Source organism: Spinacia oleracea, chromosome 1, assembly GCF_020520425.1.
Source record: "Spinacia oleracea cultivar Varoflay chromosome 1, BTI_SOV_V1, whole genome shotgun sequence".
Lineage (NCBI taxonomy): Eukaryota > Viridiplantae > Streptophyta > Magnoliopsida > Caryophyllales > Amaranthaceae > Spinacia > Spinacia oleracea.
This window is the reverse complement of record NC_079487.1, coordinates 133,312,870-133,337,998: the sequence shown is the minus strand read 5'-3', so window position 1 is coordinate 133,337,998 and position 25,129 is coordinate 133,312,870. Positions and strand designations below refer to the sequence as shown.

The window sequence follows — 25,129 nt, the reverse complement described above, 5'->3', positions numbered from 1 at the left end:
CTAGAATCTGAAAGTCATTATTTTTTTGGTGTTAGCACGCCCTTAGGGCTAATCCAGATTCGGGTCGAGTTCTGTGTGGTTAGGTTCCAGACGCTTCCCAATTGTTGTTGCGGGGGATCGAACACGGATTTTCCCTACCAAGTTCAGTCTCAATCATTACTGAACCAACAAGCAATTGAAGTCATTATGTCCTTACGTTTTACAAGGACAACATGAATTGTTCGCAAAATTGCCTTTCTTGCGTTATTTATTTAAAGAAAATGATCGAAAAACACAACAAAACTTAGACAAAAAACACTTTTAAGTCTTACAACAAATAGCACCATACGAACTTACGAAGCCACCATGACAAAACCAAACATCACCGCTATAGCAGGATGATCATACTTCTACCACTACTTTACAATGACTACAATCACAAAAACTTTTACCAATGAAAAAAAAAAAATGCACCCTTTATTTTAGAAGTGCAAATCTTTTTAATCTCATGCCTACAAAACAAACTGTAGTCATTGTAAACATTTCCTATACTTTTTTCTTTTTTTAAATCTTAAGTTCGCTTTATTTATATATGGTATAATATTACTTGTCTACTCAAGACTCGAGAGTAGAGAGCCTGTCCAAGAGCTGGTTGAAGGTGTCATCACACTCCATCATGCTAACCCTAGTGTACTTTGAAGACACTCCAAATCTCGGTCCTCCCCTTGTTTGGATCTTCAGCTCATTCATCAGTTTTTCCGCATCTTCCCCATTCTTAAGCTCCATCCATGCATATGCTGCAATCCAGAAAAGACGCGAGTATACGATCAAACATATAAAAAATGTTCGATATCATTGTCAGTTTTGAATAGACCTGATCGAATTGCGGGTCATGTTGTTCTTTTTCTACCCACAACCCGTTATTTTGGGCCAAAATAGCGGGCTTTTAGGTCATTTTGGACGGGGCAAATTTAGAATTAAAATTGCAATTTTGAGTTGCCCAGAACCTACCCAAAAAATTAAAAATCGGACGGGGTAGGATCGGGCCTAAAAAAATCTGCCCAAACCCGCTAGTTTTTGTGTCGGGCTCGTGATGATCAGGTCTGGTTTTGAGTTTTCGGTGTTTATGAAGATATATACCTGGATTGGGATGAATGTTCTTGTTCATGAAATTGCAATACTCAGGGGAGTACTCAGGCAGGTTGAAGACACCACAACGCTTGACGACAGCTCTTAGCCTCTTCCATCGATCAGCCAACACACGGTGGCTGAATTCGAAGAACTTCTCTGAGGGTTGTTCAACCACATGAGCATTACCATTGGAATTGAGTTTACCATTCTCAAGGGGCGCATAGCTATCAGCAACAAACTCGAGTATCTTTGTTGCTCGAAGTTGCCCTTCATGACAAGTTCCTATGGTGATTAATGACATTAGCTTTATCATCCTCATTGCAATTTCTTTGTCCTTCACAATCGCCCATCTTCAAAACAATGATCACAATAATCAAAATTTTAGTTTGTATCCCATATAATAATCCCTCATAAAAGTTTCATGCCATACTACATAATGTGTAGAAATCATTTGTAGTACAATAGTACTCAATATGAAACAATGCAATGCATAATTTAATGATACAACCAGCGAGTCAAACCAGCTAATGCAATCAACTAGTAAATCAGCTAATGCGATCAACTAGTAAAACTAGCTAACAACCAATAGTTTGTAACCACACACGACATAGTAACAACAAATGCCAATGCGTAATGCAATATAATGATACAACCAGTTAGTCAAATCAGGTAATGCAATCGGCTAGTCAAACTAGCTAATGCAGTAAATAAATAAATAAAAGTCAAACCAACTAATGCAATCAACTAGTCAAACCAGCTAACAACCAACAGCTTGTAACTAAACCCACCTGTAGTAACAACAATTGCAATACATAATCTAATAACATCAGCTAGTCAAATCAACTATTGCAATTAACTAGTCAAACCAGTTAATATAATCGACTATTCAAACCAGCTAACAAACAACAACTTGTAACCAAAACAAGGACTTAAGTAACAACAATAGCAATGCATAATCTAACAATGAAAATTGAGAGTTTTTCATAAAATTAGAGAAAAAATGAAGATGCTTACCCAACACGAGAACCAGCATGGCCAGTAGCCTTAGATAAGGTGAACAACATAACATCATAATCAGCAGGGGTAGTGATGGGTGTGTATTGAGGCCAATAGTAAGCAAGGTCACATATCACCAACCCACCTTCCTTCTTCACCACCGGCTCGCGGATGCTACCGTCGGGGTTGTTCGGTGTTGTCACCACCTCAACGTAAGGGCCTTCCTCGTCGAAGGTTTTGGCATCCCCTTGCCATTTGTATATCTCCGATTTCTCTTCCTCTAATGCTTCTTGGTAGCACTGCCAATATATGCACCCGGAAATAAGGTACAACAGGTCAACAATATACTAATAATCATAGTAAAAACTTTAAATTAACTAACGTTAGTGTTGTTCGATTAAAAAGAAAAATAACTAGGCTCAATTCAGTAAAAAAATATAGCTAAGATACCCTAGTTGATCAGTAGATGTCGTGTGACTGATTATTAATTTACTATGGTTCTTTATGCATGAAAAAAAATAGAAAAACCTCAATTAAGAGAAAACTTATCAAAATGGTTAACATAAATTGGAAAGGAATATGAAATAAAGAAGAACAGGCAGTTTAACATGAGGACCATCAATGCTTCGTCTAATTGCACACATGATCATGTGCTCATGTTTGTTCAAATGAAGAGCATGCATCCAAATTTGCATGTGTTTTTTTTAAAAGTAAACTTTTCATAATTAATACTCTTTCATCAAATTAAAGCTTCAATATAATTTTAGACATAAATGTTTTCTTATAGACAAACCATCCTTAAACATGTATGTCATTGGTTTTTTTTTTCCCTGTTGTAAATGAGCCACAAGGACAATATCAATTACGGAGTACAAATCAAGGATAGAGATTCAAACCTATAAGGTTGTAATCTATTGTATACAAACGTTCAATTTTAACCACTAAGCCACATCTCATTAGTATATACATCTCCGTATATAATTTTAATAATCATTGTCATACTATGTATAGTAGTAGCCAACTAAATTATATTGCTTTGCCAAGCACTTGACATTAGAATTAGATTCTTAAAATTTGATAACTTTTCCTCATTAAAAAAAATCTTGGTCATGGACAAGCAATTAAAGTGCAAAGACGGTGATTAGTAATAAAGGTTACAAAAAAAATTATTCCCCATTCACATTTTTAATTCTAGGTCTTTTGTTAAAGAGATTAAAAATAAAGTCGGATGTGATTCATGTGAATGAATCCGTTAGCATCATATATGGTGAATATTTTTCGAACAAAAGTTTATGCACGCCGCATGTGGTATACAATAAATTTATTATATATCGGAATCATTTTTACTGAGTGTTTTGTAAATTAATATGTTTGATTAACTTTTATGTTTTGCAAAAAAAATGATGGATAAACATTTTAAAGCATTAAATTGTTACCTTTATACATTATTAGAGATTTTGAATAATTAAGTAATTTTTATTAAAATGAAAATTTTATCACTAGAAAATAGATAACGAGGTAACTTCATTTTGAGTTAACTTTTAATCCGATGTAATCACCTTTAAATAAGAGTGTTTTTCGAAAAGAAGAATTAATGAAATTCTAAAGTACGTACTAATTTCTATATGGACACTACAAGAAATTGTACCATTAACGACGGGAAATCCCGTCGCTAAAGGCCAATGATCGTTGATTAACGACAGGATTTCCTGTCGCGGACCCGTCATAAAAGGGGGCTGTCGTAAATGGAAAATCTCGTCGTTAACCCGTCATAAAAGACATTTGCGACGGTTGTTCCCGTCTTTGTTGGGTTGTTAGCCCCGTCGCAAAAGGCTTTTGTGACGGGATTTTTGACCCGTCGTTATTAGGTTGTCATAAATATACAAATTTTTGTAGTGGGAGTAGAATAATTGCAAAATTAAGTTATATAAAAGTAATATAATATTTTATTTCTTTTTATTTTCTTTTTCCATATTTGGAACAAATAATTAAGTTGGAAGAAATTGAAACATGTTACATGCAAATGTTTAGAATAAAGTGAGCAAAGACACCAGCAACAGACACGGATTGTAACATGTAAAACAAGTCACTCAATTCATTTCTAACCTTCCACACAGCCTTTATTCTCGCTTCCATTTAATTAATTTAACTTATTAATTATTAGCCACTTCATTATTTGACATATCATGCTAATTTAATAAAGCATTGATTGAGAAATAATAAAAATATTATTAATTAAGAGATGACCGCTAATTAAGTACTCCCACCCCGAACACACAGATTGTAAGTTCGAATCCCCCTAAAATCAATTATCGCCGCAAAACTATTTTACTTCCCCGCTACTTAGAAGTGAAATCCAATCGATTGCATGTTGTGTGCATGCAACATACAAGAGATTAGGAGTACCATCATCTATATAATTATCTATCGATCGTTCAATATGTAGGTAGCAATTTCATCTTCAGTAACACACGGAGTTACGGAGTACAAGTATATTAGACCACACCAGAAAAATCACGACTAGAATACCTTATTCTTATCGTATATTTCTTCCGATTTTTAATATTTGCAACGTTTTCCATTTTCACGTATGGCTATGCACAACTTTAATCATTATTATCTTTAATTCTCTTTAAGCAAAAATTATAAAAAGTTAATATTTTAAAAATACAAATTGAGACGAATCTATCAGTCCTACATGATTATATTTTATCTTATATTTAAATCACCAAAAATAGTGAAAATAGAATATGTAAATAGTGTAAAATACACAAAAATTGGACCAGAAAAAAGTATAAAATAAGACCATACAAATAAGAGCAAATTAGACCGGAAAATTAAAGCAAAAAGGCATTAAGCACTCACAGAAAACATTCAAACCAACAAGAACATAATTGATCAGAAACTAAGAAAATTCAGACTAGACCAGGTGAATAGAACAAAGGGTAAGTGTTGTCTAATTTTAATATGCAAAAAAAATGAAAGGGAAAAAAAGTTACCGAGTAAAAGGGCTCAGCACAAACAACTGGTATTTGCCTTTTCTTCTTAAGATTATTATCTGTGTTAGTGTTGTTCACGGTTGAGGCCAAGGCACGAAGGGCAACGGTGAACAATTGAGATGATCCTGTTCCTCCGATGATATACCGTCCTTCAGTCACGGCGTTCCCCACCACGCGGTGCACCTGGTGCACGGCGGCGCTGAACTCCGGCAGCTGGTAGAAGACGCCGCCCTGGTCAAGATCGGCAAAGTAACTCATAAGCTCCGACGCCTTAATTGTCACCGTGCACTTATCGTCCACATTCTTCCAAAATGTGTAGTACATCTTTGGATCACCTCTGCATCGTCCGAAATAAAAATTAAATTAAAATAAAGCATATTTTTTTTTTGAGGGAAATAAAATAAAGCATATTGAATGTGTTATTAGGAGTAATAAAATTAATTAAAGCAATGAACATATGATAAATTTTAGTATATAAGTACTTTTTTTTTGTTTACCGAATTAAAATATTTTATGCATGTAACGGAATTTTTTTATTTCTGAATAATATAATGAAAGTGGTCGATAGCATATACTTTGATGCATGCATGCATGATCACTATTTTCATCCGTTCTAATTTATTTTAAACTTTTAAAGTTAGAGGGGAAAATTCGCTCATTTAATAAAAATAACACATCGCTAAAATTAAAACATAACGAACACTGAAATTACTCAATTTTTTTTGTTACACTAACATACAGATGACGTGGTACTAGCTATAGCAAGACAATAGAGAATTAAATAAAAAAGATTTGTTTCTTTTTCTACTTTTATCTCGTGCATGTACGTGGTGTTACTGTAACGGGAAAAAAAACGGAATAGAAGCAAAGAAGATCGAGACTCACCGGTCGACGCTAATGAAAACGTCGTTGTTGCCGCCGCCACTGCAATTACCATTGGTTGTAACACCATTGCCATTAGTATGATTAGATTTCTGGTTTCCCTCAACAGGACACATTTTCTCTCTCTAAAATTTTCTCTCTCTATTAAGAAGTGTTTTTAAGTTGAGTCTTCGATCCTTACCTTGAGCCAATATATAGGGAGAAAGGTGTCAGTTTTTTTCCTATATTTAATGATCACCAACTGATTTTGAATTATTTCTCCTTCTCCTCACATTATTTTTGCTATTTTACACACTTTTTTTCTTCCTATTTTTCAAATTTTAATTAATTTTAGTTAAGGTTTTTTCCTCTATTTATATATAATTTATTAATCATTTATTTTTTTATATTTTTTTGGAATCTCACATGCACTACAAGAAATTGTACTATTAACGACGGGAAATCCCGTCGCGAAAGGCCAATAATTGTTGATTAACGACGGAATTTCCTGTCACGAACCCGTCATAAAAGGGGGCCGTCGTTAATAGAAATCCCGTCGTAAATCCTTCGTAAACCCGTCGTAAAAGACATTTGCGACGGTTATTCCCGTCATTGTTTGGTTGTTAGCCCCGTCGCAAAAGGCTTTTGCGACGGGATTTTTAACCCGTCGTAATTAGATTGTCGTTAAATATACAAATTCTTGTAGTGATGCTATGAGAGCCAAATTGGCAAATTATTCTTAGGAAACTTTTAGGCTCCGTTTGGTAGGGCGTAAAACGTTTTCATGGAAAACGATTTTCCCCTTTTCTATCATTTTACGTTGTTTGGTTGGATAAGGGATGTAAAATAATTTTTCATGACTCCCTCAAAGGTGGAAAACCCTTTTCCACTTGAAAGGGAGGGAAACCACTTTTCCTTCTTTCCTCCTTACCTCCCTCTCCTTTCTTCCCCTCAATCTTCACCATCTTCTCCCATTTTCCTTAAGTTACCAAACAAAGGAAAACTAGTTTAGAATTGTGTTTTCCCTTGAAAAGTGTTTTCCATGGAAAATCATTTTACAATAAAAACGTTTTACGCCCTAGCTATCAAACGGAGCCTTAGTGTGTAAAAGATCGGTGGGGAATTAATGAAGTTTCATACCTAAAATGCATGATTTGTTACCTAGATAGTGAATTGAATATATTAAGTTAATACGTTAAGAAGCAGAAGGGTCACTGATTTTTGGCTATTTGGCAAAATCAGAGCCACAAGTATTAGTGTATACAAAAATTACCAATTAAGGGAAAATAAGAATTATTTAGTAAAAATAATAAATAGTCATTGATAACAATGAGTTTAATTCAGAAAAAATAAGTTAAATTAATAAGTACTACGTACTCGTGAAAAAAAAAATCAGTTTTAATAAATAAAATTTTAATACGAAGTGTAAGTGAAATTTAGTATTGATATTAAAAACTATTTCTTGCAAGGAAAATTTCAGACTAGTCAAGGGATAAAACAAATTATGAGTAAGTAATATCCGTCCCTACAAGAATTAGTATCTTTAATAACAACTTAATAATGATGGGTCTAAATTCCCGTCGTAAAAAGCGTTTGCGACGGGGCTAACAACCAAACAAAGACGGGAACAACCATCGTAAATGTCTTTTACGATCGGTTAACGAATGGATTTTCTATTAATGACGACCCCCTTTTATGACGGGTTCGCAACAGGAAATCCCGTCGTTAATCAACGATTATTAATTGACATTTAACAACTGGATTTTCCGTCGTTAATGGTACATTTTCTTGTAGTGAATAAGAATTTCTTTTATTGTTCTTGAGAAGGGTAAAAAGGACAAATAATTTAGACAAGATTCGATTTTTTGAAGAAAAAATTATTTTAAAGCTCTGTTGTGTTCAACTTATTTTCAATTATTTCAGAAAAAAAAAGGTTCAGATAAGTTCAGTTAAGAGAAGTTCGGGAAAAATGAGGGTTGACAAAGTACAATTTATAACTAACTTAGGTTTTGATAAGTTCTAATAAGTTCATATATATAAGTTTTTTAAAGTTCAGATAAGTTAAGATAAAATAAGTTCAGGAAACATAAGTGAAAATCAGGTGAATAGAAAATGTACACCCTTAATGGAGTAAGAATGTACTACGTAACATATGAGGATGATTTTTGAACTTATCTGAATTTATTTTATAGGGGAGAATTTTCGTAGGGGAGAATTTTTCTGAATAAATGAAATACTTCTGTTTGTCGTACGGTCGTACCAATATCACAATATTTTCTTGTTTGTTTAAATACTTCCATTATTTTACTTGTATGAATATATAAGTTTTATTGCCTACATATTTGTCATGTTTCAATTACAAAGAACATAAGATTTAAAGATTAAACATAGATTTTTTGGTGGTTAATTATTTTGTTTTTAACTTATCATCATTAGATTTAGACAAGAATAAAAATGGAATACTTTTCTACATTTTTCATATCAACATTTGTGTTCGTATTCATTCCCCTTAAACATAGTTACACTGCTTGCTAAGTTGACTTTTACATGATTAGAATGATGAAAAAACTTACGTAGTATTTTATATAATGAAAATATTGTGTACAATTTTTAACCTATTATCTAACGGAGTATCAATGAATAACTTTTTTCCCCTTAAAGTCAAAAATGAATATGTGAATTACGGAGTATTATTTTTTGCCTAGAGTTGAACATAAACTCTCGAAAAAGAACGTCTGACATAGGTATAGACGACTCATTATTATACGGTTAATTAAGATTCCTGAGAATGTTTTATGTCGTTTACTCAATCATACAATATAAACCGTGAATAAAGTAAAAAATTAAAGTTGAAAAGTTTCTCTTTTTGTCGTTGTATGTGATAGATTTAATTGGCTCGACATTCCAATTTTATTGGATATCACTTGGAAAATAGGTGAGCAAAGACAGTATAGACAGGGGAGAGGGAATTTGAACTCTGAGAATGTTTTATGTCGTTTACCCAATCATGCAATATAAACCGTGAATAAAGTAAAAAATTAAAGTTGAAAAGTTTCACTTTTTGTCGTTGTATGTGATAGATTTAATTGGCTCGACATTCCAATTTTATTGGATATCACTTGGAAAATAGGTGAGCAAAGATAGTATAGACAGGGGAGAGGGAATTTAAACTTTTGACTTTTTGTACACATTTTTTCAGTTTTATCTACTAGATTAAGACGTCATTGGATTGGCGTACCCCGTAGTTCTCAGTGAATCATGTACTGGTTGAACGACGGATATTGAATACCCTATCATATACAGCTCAGTCCACTAGCCTAACCAGTTTCAAAAAAAGTCCAGGTTTGGGCAGAAAGTTGGGCCCGAATTTCAATTTTTTGTGCGGGTTTGAGCATGGCCAGAAAATCCTACTATTTTGGGTCCGAAATAGCAGGTTGTGGACATTAAAAATCGGCCAAAAACCTAACATAATGGATTATTCACCTTTATTACATTGCCCAGTGCGATCCAGCCCGGTCCGGCCCATATTTTAATTATCAAGCCTAAGCTGATATTGCATGTGCAGTTCATGTGATACAAAATCCTTTTATTCATTCCTTAGATGGTCAACCATCTTTAATATATATTGTTTTGGTTTTCCTAATTATCTTTACGACTTTATATATATAAGGAGTATTATATATGAAGTCAATTAACTCAATGATTTGTCATTATAATAATTTTAGACAACAAATAAGCAATACAGATGAGCAGGTGACATTTTCATAATAAACTCTAGGAAATACGCAAGTTAATTAAACAGAGAAATACATGTTTATTATGTTGGATCATCGCCATCTATGCTTAGTGTGTTGTCGTCAAGATAGTTAGATTTGTAGACAGATGCGTTTCAATTCGCAGCATATGCACAGGGATTGTACACGAGGATTGTTCCCTCTATTTCTGCTCCATATTAACAACAAAGTTTTTGGACATTCAAAAAAAAAAAAAAGAACAGAAAGGTTACTTGTTTTGCGAGTGATAGAATCATGAATAGAAATGATAAAAATAATAATAATAATAATAAATTATTAGCTCTAGAAGGATCATATGAATAGACTTATGACATGTCGCACCTAGTGGCACATAAAAAGTACAAACCAACCAAAGAAGGGGAGGAAATAGAAATCCCAGTCTGTTACTCGATCTGAATGTTTTTACAATAACATAACAGTCACGGCTACAATCAGCCGAATCGACCAGAAATCATATTCGTCACGGCTACAACAGATCTATAGACTCCCTCGTCAATAAAGGCTGTAAATTACACGATATAAAAGAGGGTATACAGAATGTTTGATATACTATGATCGTAGCTATGGTGAAAGGAAGTTTTTATTTGATTCGATTGTTATGTATTTGTTAGATTTAAATCTTTATGTAGATGTCGTATGACTTTTTATCAATGAATTAATTTGTTTATCAAAAAAAAAATACAATAACAAAACAGTAAAGTTCAAATGAAATGGTACATGTTTTAATCGAAATGGTACTATTTTTAACGAAATGATACATGTTTTTTATCGAAATAATACTCTGTTTAACGAAACGGTGCTTTTTTTTTTTTTTAATGAAATGGTACTATTTTTAAAGAAATGGTACATATTTTTATCGAAATGGCGCTGTGATGTGTATGCTCACACATTACAGCATGCCGCCTCGCCGATCTCGAAGAAGGGAGGGAGAGGGATAGATTTTCACCACACAAAAATAAGGTACGTACTAGTAGTAAATAAGCAAAGCAAAGTAATGTTGCTAATTGATACATATATGCCCGTGCTGATGCATGATTTTTATTATTTTTTTAAGTAATGTTGTATAACTTGTACATAATTTTTTTTATGTTTTGTTTTGTCCTTCTCTTCATCAAATTTAATCTTTACAATAATTCATGGCCTTAAGTTCTCTCATTCTTCGATGTCAAGAGAAAAAGCAAGAAAAAGTTTTCTCGTTCTTGAAGATTTAAGTTATTAGTTTCAATTAGATTGAAACTCTCATTGACTCATTCCTTAAACAACTTTTAGTTCATAAATCGTCATAATGATATGAAAACAATTTGATGCCCAAAATTCAAACTTTTAAGCCCCACCAAGAAGACTAGAAGTGCTATTAAGGTTTCCGGGCATGGGGGCGGCATGTTTCTTACGTGTAATTTAACGATGATAATCGGCAAACAAAGCGTGCGGAAATTTGAGAAAACTTAGGACTATTTGTTCAAAGCCATAACAATCAAATTCAGCTTATAAATAATACTTCCTCCGTCTTTTAATACTCGCAACGTTTGAACTTTTGCCACTATTCATATAATCTACTTTGACTATTCGTAGTGTTTTTAATATAAGATAAAACATAGTCATGTGGGATCTTGTTAGATTCGTTTCAATGTGTATTTTCAAAATATCAACTTTTTATAATTTTTGCATAAAGAGAATTTAAGATATAAATGATCAAAGTTGTGCATTGGCATGCGTGAAACTAACAAACGTTGCGAGTATTAAAAGACGGAGGAAGTATGGAGTACTAATCTAGTACGAATGTAACTGTCCTGAAACTAACCCGTACTTCCTTCATCTCTAAAAAATTGCCCTAATTTTCTTTTCGGTTTGTCTATTTGAGTTTACCCCATATTATTTATATTATGTGATCTTCACATATTTTATTTCACACTTTATTATTTGAATTAGCAAAAAGATAAGAATATCAACTCACTTGTTTTTCTTTTGCCTTCTTTCTTAATAAAGTGAAAAATATGATTTTGGGCAATTTTATAGGGACGAAAGGAGTACACTCTGTTTATTAATACGAATCTATCATATACTCTGTTGTTTTTTGTGTGAATAAGTTACGAGGGTAATTTAAAATACAAAAGGAGTGAGGGTTTGAATTTGAGACTTGTTGTACGTACACATGCCATCTTTCTTTACCAGTAGGCCAATACTTCATTTGTTACATGTATTGTCTATAATATTTATTACGATACAATTTTATCCGGCGCATATATAACTCAATTGGTAAATAGAAAGTGGTCAAGTTTGGAAATAAGTGGCGGGTCCTGGTTTAAATATTGTGAAAAACACAACCCCTTATACACTACGCAATTATAATACAATACTGAACATTTCGGCGATGTCGTCAAGTGTATAGGATATTTTTAACAACTTAAAAATTCCACATTCTAACCAAAAGGTTGGGGTTCAATCCTTACTAGGTCACTTTGTAATGGATCTGGGCAACCCAATAAGGAGGAAGGGGGCTCGGATCATTTATAAGCCCAATGAAGATTGCACACTAAAATCAATTGACAATAGTGTGAATAACCCCACAAACTTATAATGTGAAATTTTCTCTCATCAGTCTCTAACGTGGGACAACTCACATTTGGCTAACATTGAGTTTCAACAGTTTGCAAGTCAACCGCTCTATTACCTTCTCAATATACATGTATGATCTTCACTCAGACCCGGCCCGGCCCGAGGGCTGTTTTGATGGGAAACCGCCCAAGGCCCCGCATAGAAAGAGGCCCCCAGTTCCAATATATTTGGCAGTTTTTATTATTAAGTAATAAAAATATATATTGTACCACTATAACTAGTTATAGCATAGTTGTTCAAGTAGGAATGTTAATTTGTGAAGATCACAAGATCGATTCTCTTTGGGCCCCCCTGGAACTTCTTTTTATTTGCTTAGATATTCTATTTTCAATAGCTGGCTATACACTACTTATTCTTTTTGCTTAGATGTTCTATTTTCTAAAGATAGCTATATATACAAGTATGATGTTTTAAACATTAATAACATACCGTGCTTGCATTCAAACCTTTTTGCAAATATACAATTCGTACCATAAATATAATTTAGAAGCATTTTAATTTTGCTCGTTAAAAATTAAGATTTGGCCTGACATGCATTCCGGAGTACTAATTAAGGGCCCATATAGGCCATATAAGGTAGAGACGTTCCCGAGCCTGATGCGCTGGTTGTCCGGTTGGTGAGCAGAGGAAACAACCGATATTGACACCTTCGATATCAAACAAGCATGAAATTTAGAAATGCTCAGTTATGAAAGTCCAACAAACCTGCGCTCTGATACTATGTTAAATTTCAGACAAATATGAAATAGGTTTGAGTAACCCAATAAGGAGGATGAGAGTTCGGTCCACTTATAAGCCTAATGGAGGTTCCACACTAAAACCAATCTATACATCTATCTATACATCTATCTATACATCTATACATCTATAACTATATACTAAAAGACACACCAGGAATGACACGTGTCACGTCCTGGTGAGTCCTTAGTATATTTTCCTTTTTAAAAAAACTATTTTAATTGAAGAATCTTTAAAAATATCTGTTTTCTTCGATTTTTTTTCCCCTTATTCTTTCCCTCTATTAATATAATAAAAATGTATATGAAAAAATAAATTATGATTTCATGTATTACGACAAGGATAAAAATTTATATTAATACTGACTTGAAGAACATATATGTTAGAAATGGAAAAAAAATCACAATTTTTTTGGTATTATTGTTTCTATAATATACGTAGTAAGCTATTACGGAAACTCTGTTAGGTTATGATACATATGACATTACATAGATCATGCGGAAACAACCATTAACCCAGGACAACATATTATTTACACATAATCATATAGCATAATTTAGATGCATACTCTTTGTTGCGTGCCCTCCCTAGCTGCGCCCGAACCGAACAAGAACAAGTCTTTAGGACTCCAAGTGTCGTCCCTCCGTAGATAGTCCACAGCACGTCCGGATCCGCCTTAAGATTGACCAACTAGAATCGCCCTTAAGGTACTAGAAAATTTCGGCACTTTTATGAGCAAGATGTGTGTTTTAATTTTCTCTCAAAAACTCACTTTTTGAATACTTTGAAACTTGTTATAAATTGTGAGCCCTAGCCTCATATTTATAGGGGTATGGAAAGGGAATCGAAATCCTATTCAGATACAAATTAATTAAACCTAGAATCCTACAAGAACTCTAATTTAATTAATTTTATCAAATAGAATTAGGAATTTAATCATTAACCGAACTCTGCATGTTTTAGGAAACGTGCACGAACACAAACACTTGCACACACACGCACGGCTGCCACGATGGGCCCCATGCGTGCGCGCGAGCAGCAGCCCACGCAGCGCCCGCGCGCGCTGCGCGCTGCGCGTGCTTTGCGCGCTGTGCGCGCTGCGCAGCCTGCTGGGCCTGGCCTTGCGCTGGGCCTGGCGTGGCTGTTTGTGCGGCGCGCTTGGCTTGCTGTGCGATGGCCTGGCTTCGTGCTGGGCCTTTGTCCGGCAGGCCTCGTCCGATGCTTATTCGTACGATGCGCTTCCGATTAAATTTTCCGATTCCGGAATTCATTTCCGATACGAACAATATTTAATATTTCCGATTCCGGAATTAATTTCCGTTTCGAACAAATATTTAATATTTCCGTTTCCGGAATTATTTTCCGATCCCGGTAATATTTCCGATTCTGACAATATTTCCGTTTCCGGCAATATTTCCGATTCTGGCAATATTTCCATTTCCGATAATATTTTCCGATACGTACCATGTTTCCGTTTCCGGCAACATCTACGACTTGGATAATATTTATATTTCCGATACGATCCATATTTCCGTTTCCGGCAATATCATCGTTTCCGGAGTATTCATTTCTTGCATGTGACGATCTTAGCTCCCACTGAAACCAAGATCCGTCGGTTCCGAATATTCATAGATGGAGTATTTAATGCCATTAAATACTTGATCCGTTTACGTACTATTTGTGTGACCCTACGGGTTCAGTCAAAAGTAAGCTGTGGATTAATATCATTAATTCCACTTGAACTGAAGCGGCCTCTAGCTAGGCATTCAGCTCACTTGATCTCACTGAATTATTAACTTGTTAATTAATACTGAACCGCATTTATTAGACTTAACATAGAATGCATACTTGGACCAAGGGCATTATTTCCTTCAGTCTCCCACTTGTCCTTAGGGACAAGTGTGCATTTCCTAATTCCTTTGTCGCTCGATGCTTGCTCTTGAACATAAGGTAAGAGTTGTCATCCTTATTACGTCCAGAGGTGTTCCTCGGTTTCAGAGTTCAACTGATCAAATAAACAGATAATCATAGCCTATGATTCATCCGAGCACGGCCATGCATTTCACAGTTTCTAGCTCTCCGAGTGGCCTTGTACAACTTTTAAGCATCTCATCCCGATTTATGGGAGGACAATCCCAATCTTGCGATCTTGAGATTAGACTTCGTTTGATAGGTGATTACCCGAGCGTTGCCTTTATAGCCTCCTTTTACGGTGCGACGGTTGGTCAACGTCAAAGCAACCAGTTCTCAAACAAGTAATCTCAAATCACTCAGGTATTGAGGATTTAGTGTCTAATAATTTAATGAAATTTACTCATGACAGATTTTCATCTCTTACAGTAAAGTTTCATAGGTCTTGTCCGATACTAGTCTTCCCAAAGTAAGTATCTATGCAAATGATTATGACATTGCCATGTCCACATAGTTCAAGAAACAGAACTACTAGTCATCTTGCATTCTAATCGTCTAACGTTTTCTATGCGTCCAATTTTATAGAAAACTCCGATTAGGGACCATTTTCAACCTTTGACATTCAAGTTCACTTGATAGACATTTCTTAGTCACAGGACTGGTCCTGACAGTCTATCTTGAATATATCGTCAAATTGAAGGGACTCATCATTTAATAAACCACAAATTAAATGGAAAAATGAATTCATTTCATTTATTGTGAATGATTAACCAATAATGTTTTACAAAGATTTAAACTCTAAAACTTTAAAACATTAAACAGAGACATCAAAGCCATTCTCCAATATGCTTGATTCCCATAGCTGCAGTGTGCGAGTTGTGCTTCGCCTGCGGCAGAGGTTTAGTTAATGGATCTGATATGTTGTCATCAGTTCCAATTTTGCTTATCTCGACTTCTTTTCTTTCAACGAACTCTCGTAGAAGGTGAAATCTACGAAGTACATGCTTGACTCTCTGGTGGTGTCTAGGCTCTTTTGCCTGTGCAATAGCTCCGTTATTATCACAATACAGGGCTATTGGTCCTTTAATGGAGGGGACTACACCAAGTTCTCCTATGAACTTCCTTAGCCATATAGCTTCCTTTGCTGCTTCATGTGCAGCAATGTACTCCGCTTCAGTTGTAGAATCCGCAATGGTGCTTTGCTTAGCACTTTTCCAGCTTACTGCTCCTCCGTTGAGGCAGAAGACAAACCCAGACTGTGATCTAAAATCATCTTTGTCGGTTTGGAAACTTGCGTCCGTATAGCCTTTAACAATTAATTCATCATCTCCACCATAGACCAGGAAGTCATCTTTGTGCCTTTTCAGGTACTTCAGAATATTCTTTGGCAGCAGTCCAATGCGCCTCTCCTGGGTCTGACTGGTATCTGCTCGTAGCACTGAGTGCGTACGCAACATCCGGGCGTGTACATATCATAGCATACATTACTGAACCAATCAATGATGCATATGGAATCCCATTCATTCGTCTACGCTCATCAGGTGTTTTTGGGCACTGAGTCTTGCTTAGAGTCATTCCATGAGACATGGGTAGGTAGCCTCGCTTGGAGTCCGCCATCTTGAACCTATCAAGCACCTTATTGATATAAGTGCTTTGACTAAGTCCAATCATCTTTTTAGATCTATCTCTGTAAATCTTGATGCCCAATATGTACTGTGCTTCTCCTAGATCCTTCATCGAAAAACATTTCCCAAGCCAAATCTTGACAGAGTTCAACATAGGAATGTCATTTCCGATAAGTAATATGTCGTCGACATATAATACTAGGAAAGCAATTTTGCTCCCACTGACTTTCTTGTATACACAAGATTCGTCCGCGTTCTTGATGAAACCAAAGTCACTGACTGCTTCATCAAAACGTATATTCCAGCTCCTGGATGCCTGCTTCAATCCGTAGATTGACTTCTTTAGCTTGCATACCTTTTTAGCATTCTTTGGATCCTCAAAACCTTTAGGCTGTGTCATAAACACAGTTTCTGTTAAAACGCCGTTTAAGAAAGCAGTTTTGACATCCATCTGCCATATTTCGTAATCGTAATATGCAGCGATTGCTAACATTATTCGAATAGACTTTAGCATTGCAACTGGTGAAAAGGTTTCATCGTAATCCACACCGTGGACTTGCCTGTAACCTTTTGCGACCAATCTAGCTTTGAAAACTTCAAGTTTCCCATCCTTGTCATTTTTCAGTTTGAAAACCCATTTGCTTCCAATGGCTTGGTAGCCATCTGGCAAATCGACCAAATCCCATACTTGGTTTTCAGACATGGAGTCTAATTCAGATTGCATGGCTTCTTGCCACTGCTTGGAGCTAGGGCTCGTCATAGCTTGCTTGTAAGTCGCAGGTTCATCACTTTCAAGTAATAGAACGTCATAGCTCTCGTTCGTCAAAATACCTAAGTACCTTTCCGGTTGAGATCTATATCTTTGCGATCTACGCGGGGTAACATTTCTAGATCGACCATGATTCTCACCAGATTCTTCTAAAGATCTCTGAGTTTCATCCTGAATGTCATCTTGAGCATTCTCTAGAGTTTGTTGTTCGACTCGAATTTCTTCGAGGTCTACTTTTCTCCCACTTGTCATTTTGGAAATGTGATCCTTCTCCAAAAAGACACCATCTCGAGCAACAAACACTTTGTTCTCAGATGTATTGTAGAAGTAATACCCCTTTGTTTCCTTTGGATAGCCCACAAGGATACATTTGTCAGATTTTGGATGAAGTTTGTCTGAAATTAATCGTTTGACGTATACTTCACATCCCCAAATCTTAAGAAAAGACACATTTGGAGGCTTTCCAAACCATAATTCGTATGGAGTCTTTTCGACAGCTTTAGACGGAGCTCTATTTATAGTGAGTGCAGCTGTATTTAGTGCATGTCCCCAAAATTCTAATGGAAGTTCGGCCTGACCCATCATTGACCTGACCATGTCTAGCAAGGTTCTGTTCCCCCGTTCTGACACACCGTTCCATTGTGGTGTTCCAGGAGGAGTCAATTCTGATAGAATTCCACATTCTTTCAGATGGTCATCAAATTCATAGCTCAGATATTCACCGCCTCTATCAGACCGCAGTGCCTTAATCTTCTTGCCTAATTGATTCTCTACTTCACTCTGAAATTCCTTGAATTTGTCAAAGGATTCAGACTTATGCTTCATTAGGTAGACATAACCATACCTACTGAAGTCATCAGTGAAAGTGATAAAGTAGCTGAAACCACCTCTAGCATTTGTACTCATTGGTCCACATACATCTGTATGGATTAAACCCAATAGTTCATTTGCTCTTTCTCCAACTTTAGAGAAAGGTTGCTTTGTCATTTTGCCAAGTAAACATGATTCGCATTTACCATAATCCTCTAAGTCAAATGGTTCTAGAATTCCTTCCCTTTGAAGTCTTTCTAAGCGTTTCAAGTTTATATGGCCTAATCGACAATGCCACAGATAGGTGAGATCTGAATCATCCTTTTTGGCCTTTTTGGTATTTATGTTATATACTTGTTTGTCGTGATCTAAAAGTCCATTGACTAATCTAGCAGATCCATAAAACATCTCTTTAAAATAAAACGAACAACTATTGTCTTTTATTAAAAAGGAAAATCCCTTAGCATCTAAGCAAGAAACTGAAATGATGTTTTTAGTAAGACTTGGAACATGGAAACATTCTTCCAGTTCCAAAACTAGCCCGGAGGGCAACGACAAATAGTAAGTTCCTACGGCTAATGCAGCAATCCGTGCTCCATTTCCCACTCGTAGGTCGACTTCACCCTTGCTTAACTTTCTACTTCTTCTTAGTCCCTGTGGATTGGAACATAAGTGTGAGCCAAAACCTGTATCTAATACCCAAGAAGTTGAATTAGCAAGTATACAGTCTATAACGAAAATACCTGAAGATGGAACGACTGTTCCGTTCTTCTGATCTTCCTTTAGCTTTGGACATTCTCTTTTGTAATGGCCTATTCCATCACAATAAAGACAGCTTGATGTGGACTTGTCCTGCTTTGATTTAGCATTGCCCTTGGACTTTCCACCTTTCTTGAACGGTCTCCTTCTAGCCTTGAGTAAATCTTTGGCTTCACAGTCCAGTATTATTTCAGCCTTTCTGACAAGGTGAACAAATTCTGCAACTGTTTCTTCTCTTGGTTCACTTAGGTATAGTTGCTTGAAGCGACCAAACCCACTGTGTAGTGAATTGATCAAGACAGAGACTGCCATCCTTTCGCTTATTGGTGTTCCTAGTAGACTTAGGCGATCAAAGTATGAACGCATAAGATCCACATGGAACCTCAGTGGGACGCCTACCCTCTGTTTAGTGCGAAGGAGCTGAACATGTGTTTCTTGGACTTCCATCCTATAACACCTGTTGGGAGAACTAACCTTTAGACCAGACATTGATTCAATCAACTCATGGACGTTCAGGTCCCTGTCCTCCGTACTTCCACGACAGATATCCCTTAGATTCTTGATGAGCGTAAAAGGTTCATAGGCTACAAACCTTTTAGCCCAATCATCAGGGATATTGTTCAGCATGAGACTCATAACCTTTTTGAGATCCGCATCCCAGGCGTAAAATCTCTCAGGGGTCATGTCTCTGGCATAGTAGCTTGGCATGGGATGTGACAGTACATACTCAAGTCCATTGAGTTTGACTATTTCAACTAGCTTAGCTTCCCATTCAAGAAAATTTGCCAGGTTCAGCTTGACCATAAGCTCAGAACCCAAGATGATGTTTTGATTGTTGTTTGCCATATTAAAACTACAATTGAAAAGAATAGACAAATAAATAACCATTCACAGTTTCTCTTAATGAACTTAAATTCTAGCATACATGCATAATTCAATGTTTATTAAGCATTTTATTCAAATTATGTGTTCCGGCAGGTGTGAATAAAATGATTCCAAGATCCTAAAATCATTGAAGAACTAAGCACAGTTTGTCGACTTAATCCTAGAACATCTTAGGTAAGCAAAAGCCTTTTGCTAATAGTCTAGAAACTATTCTTGGTTGATAGGTACGTCTAAGAACTTATTAGGTAAACCTATCGAATTTGCCACGACATAAAAGGACTCCTTACTTATATCGTTGAGTTTCACCAAAACTAACATGTACTCACAATTATTTGTGTACCTTGCCCCTTTAGGACCAATAAGTAACACCTCGCTGAGCGAAAACTATTACTAGATTGATGTAAAGGATATCCAAGCAAGTGTATATTTTGGCATGGCACCTTTTAACTCAATTTTTAAGTTTGGAACTTAAGGCTCTTACTATGTTGGTTAGATTTTAAGTGAACTAAAATCCTTAATCATGCAACATAATCAAGCTTTTGATCTCATGCATTTTAAGACATATTTAAAACAATAAATAACTTAAAGCATGCATAAGATAAATGTGATCTAGTATGGCCCGACTTCATCTTGAAGCTTTGACTTCAAAGTCTGTCTTGAAAATCTCCGTGGGAGGCACCATTTTCTTCAAATAGGATAAGCTATAACTAATTACAACTATTTGATGGTTCGCAGACCATATTTGAATTGAAAAATAACTTTGGTACTTTAGACCAATTACATTCAAATTAATGGTACGCAGACCATATTTTCTATCCTATTTGGGCCATACTAGTCACTTCATAACCTGCAAAACAGTACATATACAATATATACCATTCACCCATTCATTATCATGAATGGCCCACATAGCTGGTTAGTAAAACACATTATGCATCACGTAAACATTTGCAGCAATTAATCAAGGGCACCAATAATCTACCAATTATTCAGTCCTTATTAATTCTAATCAAGTTGTTTTAACCTTAAGGATTTGTAGACCTAATCAAGAGTTTATGACTAAAAAGCGCTCCCACTTAAACCAATAAATTTATATGCTTTACTAATTTTAAACATAAAAATGTATTTCTAGTCTAACCGGAAACATACAAATTTAATTAAAATTTAAAGCTCATATAAATTTATAATTGAATCCAAAAGGTTTAATTTAATTTCAGTCGTATTTAAATTAATTCATGATTTTAATTTTAGTAAAATAATTAGAATAAATAAAATTTATTATAATTACAATATTCAAAATTAAAATCCAAGAAAATAATTTAAATTATTAATTTTAAAATTAATTAAAATTACGTGAACTGGAATTTTCAAATTAAACATTCAAAACGATCTTTAATCGTAACGCAAACACCCTACGCGTTGCACGCCCATGGGCCGCACGCACACAGCCATTGCTGGCCATGTGCGCGCAGCCCATGCGCTCGTCGCATAGCTGCTGCATCCCCATCGCAAGCCTCCGCACGCATTGGTGTTCGCTGCGCGCGCCAGCGCTCATCGCACGCGAGCTATCGCTCGCAGTGCGCGCGCGACATCGCTCGCTGGGCGCGCGAGCCATCGCTCGCTGTGCGCGCGAGCAATGCTGGGCGCAGCGCTCGTGGCACGCGAGCTTGCGATCGCTGCGCGCGAGGCTGCGCACTCTTGTGCGAGGCAGCGCGCGTCGTGGCGCAGCTCGCTTGCTGCCCACACGCAACTGCCTTGGCTCGCCCTTCGCCCATGCCCATTCGTCCATTGCTCGTGGCACACGACACAAGGCAGGGCTGCTGCCTTGTGCTCGTGCACTACGCCCTTGCTCATTGCATTCGTGCCGCACGGGCGACGAGCTCCCTTGCTCGTCGTCGCATGCCCGCATTATACAACACCCCTTAAGGGTAACACGAAGCGTCCATTGCTTCGTGCGTGCAAGTTTTATGAACGAATCGCATAAAAATTTAAAATTTATATTTAAAATTAATGACAAATTAATAAATAATATTAATTTCATAATTTTAGGGCGAAAAAATCGAAAATTTATTATCCAATTGATTTCCGATTGTTATGGATTCAAGTCTAGGTCATAAAAATTTAAAATTTATCATAAATTTACAATTTTTAAGGTGGTTTTTAATCATAGGTTTCTAATTAAATTACAATTAATTATGAAAATCAAATTAATTCTAAATTATTCTAATTTTCAACAAATTAATCATAATTACAAATTAGATTGCATAATTAACAAGACTAGGCATTCAAACTTGTTAAACATATGCAGTAGGTCAATCAAAAATTCAAGATTTATCAACAAGAATCGCAAATATTTAATTTAACATCTTAAATTTACGAAATTTTGCATTCGAAAAACTAAAACCTTCGAAAAGTCATAGTTAGGCTTCGAATTTGAGAATTCTGGGTTCGGCAGAAAAATACTATTTTTGTCAAAATTTTAGAATGCCTTTTACATGCGGAATTGACACAAAAATCACTCAATTCGGATGAGTAACGAAGAAACTGCCGAAAAACTGCGTACGTATAATTAAATAAACGCAATTTGCAATTAATTAACAATTACGAAAATTAATCACCCCTTTTAATTCTTGCAAATTTGTAATATTTAACCATGTTCATGCAATTTAGATTATGAAATAATAAGGGGCTCGTGATACCACTGTTAGGTTATGATACATATGACATTACATAGATCATGCGGAAACAACCATTAACCCAGGACAACATATTATTTACACATAATCATATAGCATAATTTAGATGCATACTCTTTGTTGCGTGCCCTCCCTAGCTGCGCCCGAACCGAACAAGAACAAGTCTTTAGGACTCCAAGTGTCGTCCCTCCGTAGATAGTCCACAGCACGTCCGGATCCGCCTTAAGATTGACCAACTAGAATCGCCCTTAAGGTACTAGAAAATTTCGGCACTTTTATGAGCAAGATGTGTGTTTTAATTTTCTCTCAAAAACTCACTTTTTGAATACTTTGAAACTTGTTATAAATTGTGAGCCCTAGCCTCATATTTATAGGGGTATGGAAAGGGAATCGAAATCCTATTCAGATACAAATTAATTAAACCTAGAATCCTACAAGAACTCTAATTTAATTAATTTTATCAAATAGAATTAGGAATTTAATCATTAACCGAACTCTGCATGTTTTAGGAAACGTGCACGAACACAAACACTTGCACACACACGCACGGCTGCCACGATGGGCCCCATGCGTGCGCGCGAGCAGCAGCCCACGCAGCGCCCGCGCGCGCTGCGCGCTGCGCGTGCTTTGCGCGCTGTGCGCGCTGCGCAGCCTGCTGGGCCTGGCCTTGCGCTGGGCCTGGCGTGGCTGTTTGTGCGGCGCGCTTGGCTTGCTGTGCGATGGCCTGGCTTCGTGCTGGGCCTTTGTCCGGCAGGCCTCGTCCGATGCTTATTCGTACGATGCGCTTCCGATTAAATTTTCCGATTCCGGAATTCATTTCCGATACGAACAATATTTAATATTTCCGATTCCGGAATTAATTTCCGTTTCGAACAAATATTTAATATTTCCGTTTCCGGAATTATTTTCCGATCCCGGTAATATTTCCGATTCTGACAATATTTCCGTTTCCGGCAATATTTCCGATTCTGGCAATATTTCCATTTCCGATAATATTTTCCGATACGTACCATGTTTCCGTTTCCGGCAACATCTACGACTTGGATAATATTTATATTTCCGATACGATCCATATTTCCGTTTCCGGCAATATCATCGTTTCCGGAGTATTCATTTCTTGCATGTGACGATCTTAGCTCCCACTGAAACCAAGATCCGTCGGTTCCGAATATTCATAGATGGAGTATTTAATGCCATTAAATACTTGATCCGTTTACGTACTATTTGTGTGACCCTACGGGTTCAGTCAAAAGTAAGCTGTGGATTAATATCATTAATTCCACTTGAACTGAAGCGGCCTCTAGCTAGGCATTCAGCTCACTTGATCTCACTGAATTATTAACTTGTTAATTAATACTGAACCGCATTTATTAGACTTAACATAGAATGCATACTTGGACCAAGGGCATTATTTCCTTCAAACTCCGTTGGAAAAATAGCAAAATATTTTTTTATTTTGATATAAAAATTTCAAAAAGTTCATTATACTATTAACCTACAATAGTTAATACGCTGTAAATTAATAAATAAATTACTCTGAAATGTGTTATTATACGACCGTACCCAAACAAAAAAAATTATTTACTCCTTATTTTTTATTTTATGTAAAACAAGTGTTAAAAATTGGTTCAACAAAATTACTTATAAACCCAAAAGTTAGTTATATACACGGTATAGAAAATAGGGTATTATAACGGATATGGTTATCAAATCAATACCATATCCAAAAATTTGGATAGATCGAGGGTACGGGTATGGTTAGTGTTTCGGATGTTATTCAATTCCAAAAGAAAAGGGTATCTAATAATTGTCTGATAATTTTTTTTTCTTATATTTTCTCAACTTAAGTATTTTTGTCGAAACGCTAAACTCCTAAAATCGCACCAATCACTTTACGATTCAAATAAATAATAAGTTTCTTTAATTTTTCAACAACCGTTGATAAAACTTGATTTTATTTTATTAAAAACTTCTTCTAAATAAATTATTCAGAACATCAAAAAAAAAAAAGTCTCATCCGTGCGTTGCACGGGACCTAACCTAGTAGTATTTAAAAAGGAACACCATACATTATTAGAAGCCGCGCGTGTGTCATCTCATTATTAGAAACCATGTGGCATCTCTCCTTTCATCCATCATTTTATTTTGTTTTTTTTTTCAATTTTTCTTTATTGTTTCTATGATTTACAACTTTTAATGCCTCTTCCACTCTATTTTCCTTATTCATCATCAAGTTATTAATAGTCTAATATACTCATTAGTTTCTTCCACTCCACCCCTTTAACATCCAATATTTATTCAACATATAATTTTATATTTTTCCAACCTTCAGATTACACCTCTATTTAATTCATATGTTACCAAAAATCACAAGTACTCACTAATTAAAATTTCAAAAGACATCTGAACAACCACTATACAACTGCCCGTTTTATGAACGGGCTCAAAAGCTAGTTGACAATAGTGAAGATGACTCTATAAAATGGTATTTTCTCTCATCGTTCTCCAATGTAGGACAACTCAGATATGGATAACATGAGGTTTTAACATATGGCTACAG

The 25,129-nt window shown here is 35.7% G+C and overlaps 1 protein-coding gene across 1 annotated transcript; it reads right to left on the bottom strand.

Annotated features, from left to right (window-relative positions):
• Positions 1-261: 261 nt before the first annotated feature.
• LOC110799231 (tryptophan aminotransferase-related protein 1) lies at positions 262-6,150 on the bottom strand. Its single transcript, XM_022004451.2, has 5 exons — positions 5,991-6,150; positions 5,106-5,442; positions 2,125-2,405; positions 1,120-1,460; positions 262-776 (listed from the first exon to the last, which is right to left on the bottom strand). Exons 1-5 carry the CDS (start codon positions 6,101-6,103, stop codon positions 595-597), a joined length of 1,254 nt encoding a protein of 417 aa, XP_021860143.1. The 5' UTR covers positions 6,104-6,150; the 3' UTR covers positions 262-594.
• Positions 6,151-25,129: the final 18,979 nt, after the last annotated feature.

Coding starts and splice junctions, on each gene's coding strand:
- LOC110799231 (XM_022004451.2), bottom strand. CDS start 6,103: ATGTGTCCTGTTGAGGGAAACCAGAAATCTAATCATACTAATGGCAAT. Junction 2,406..5,105: donor GTGCTGAGCCCTTTTACTCG/GTAACTTTTTTT, acceptor ATATATTGGCAG/TGCTACCAAGAAGCATTAGA. Junction 1,461..2,124: donor CATGCTGGTTCTCGTGTTGG/GTAAGCATCTTC, acceptor ATTGTTTTGAAG/ATGGGCGATTGTGAAGGACA.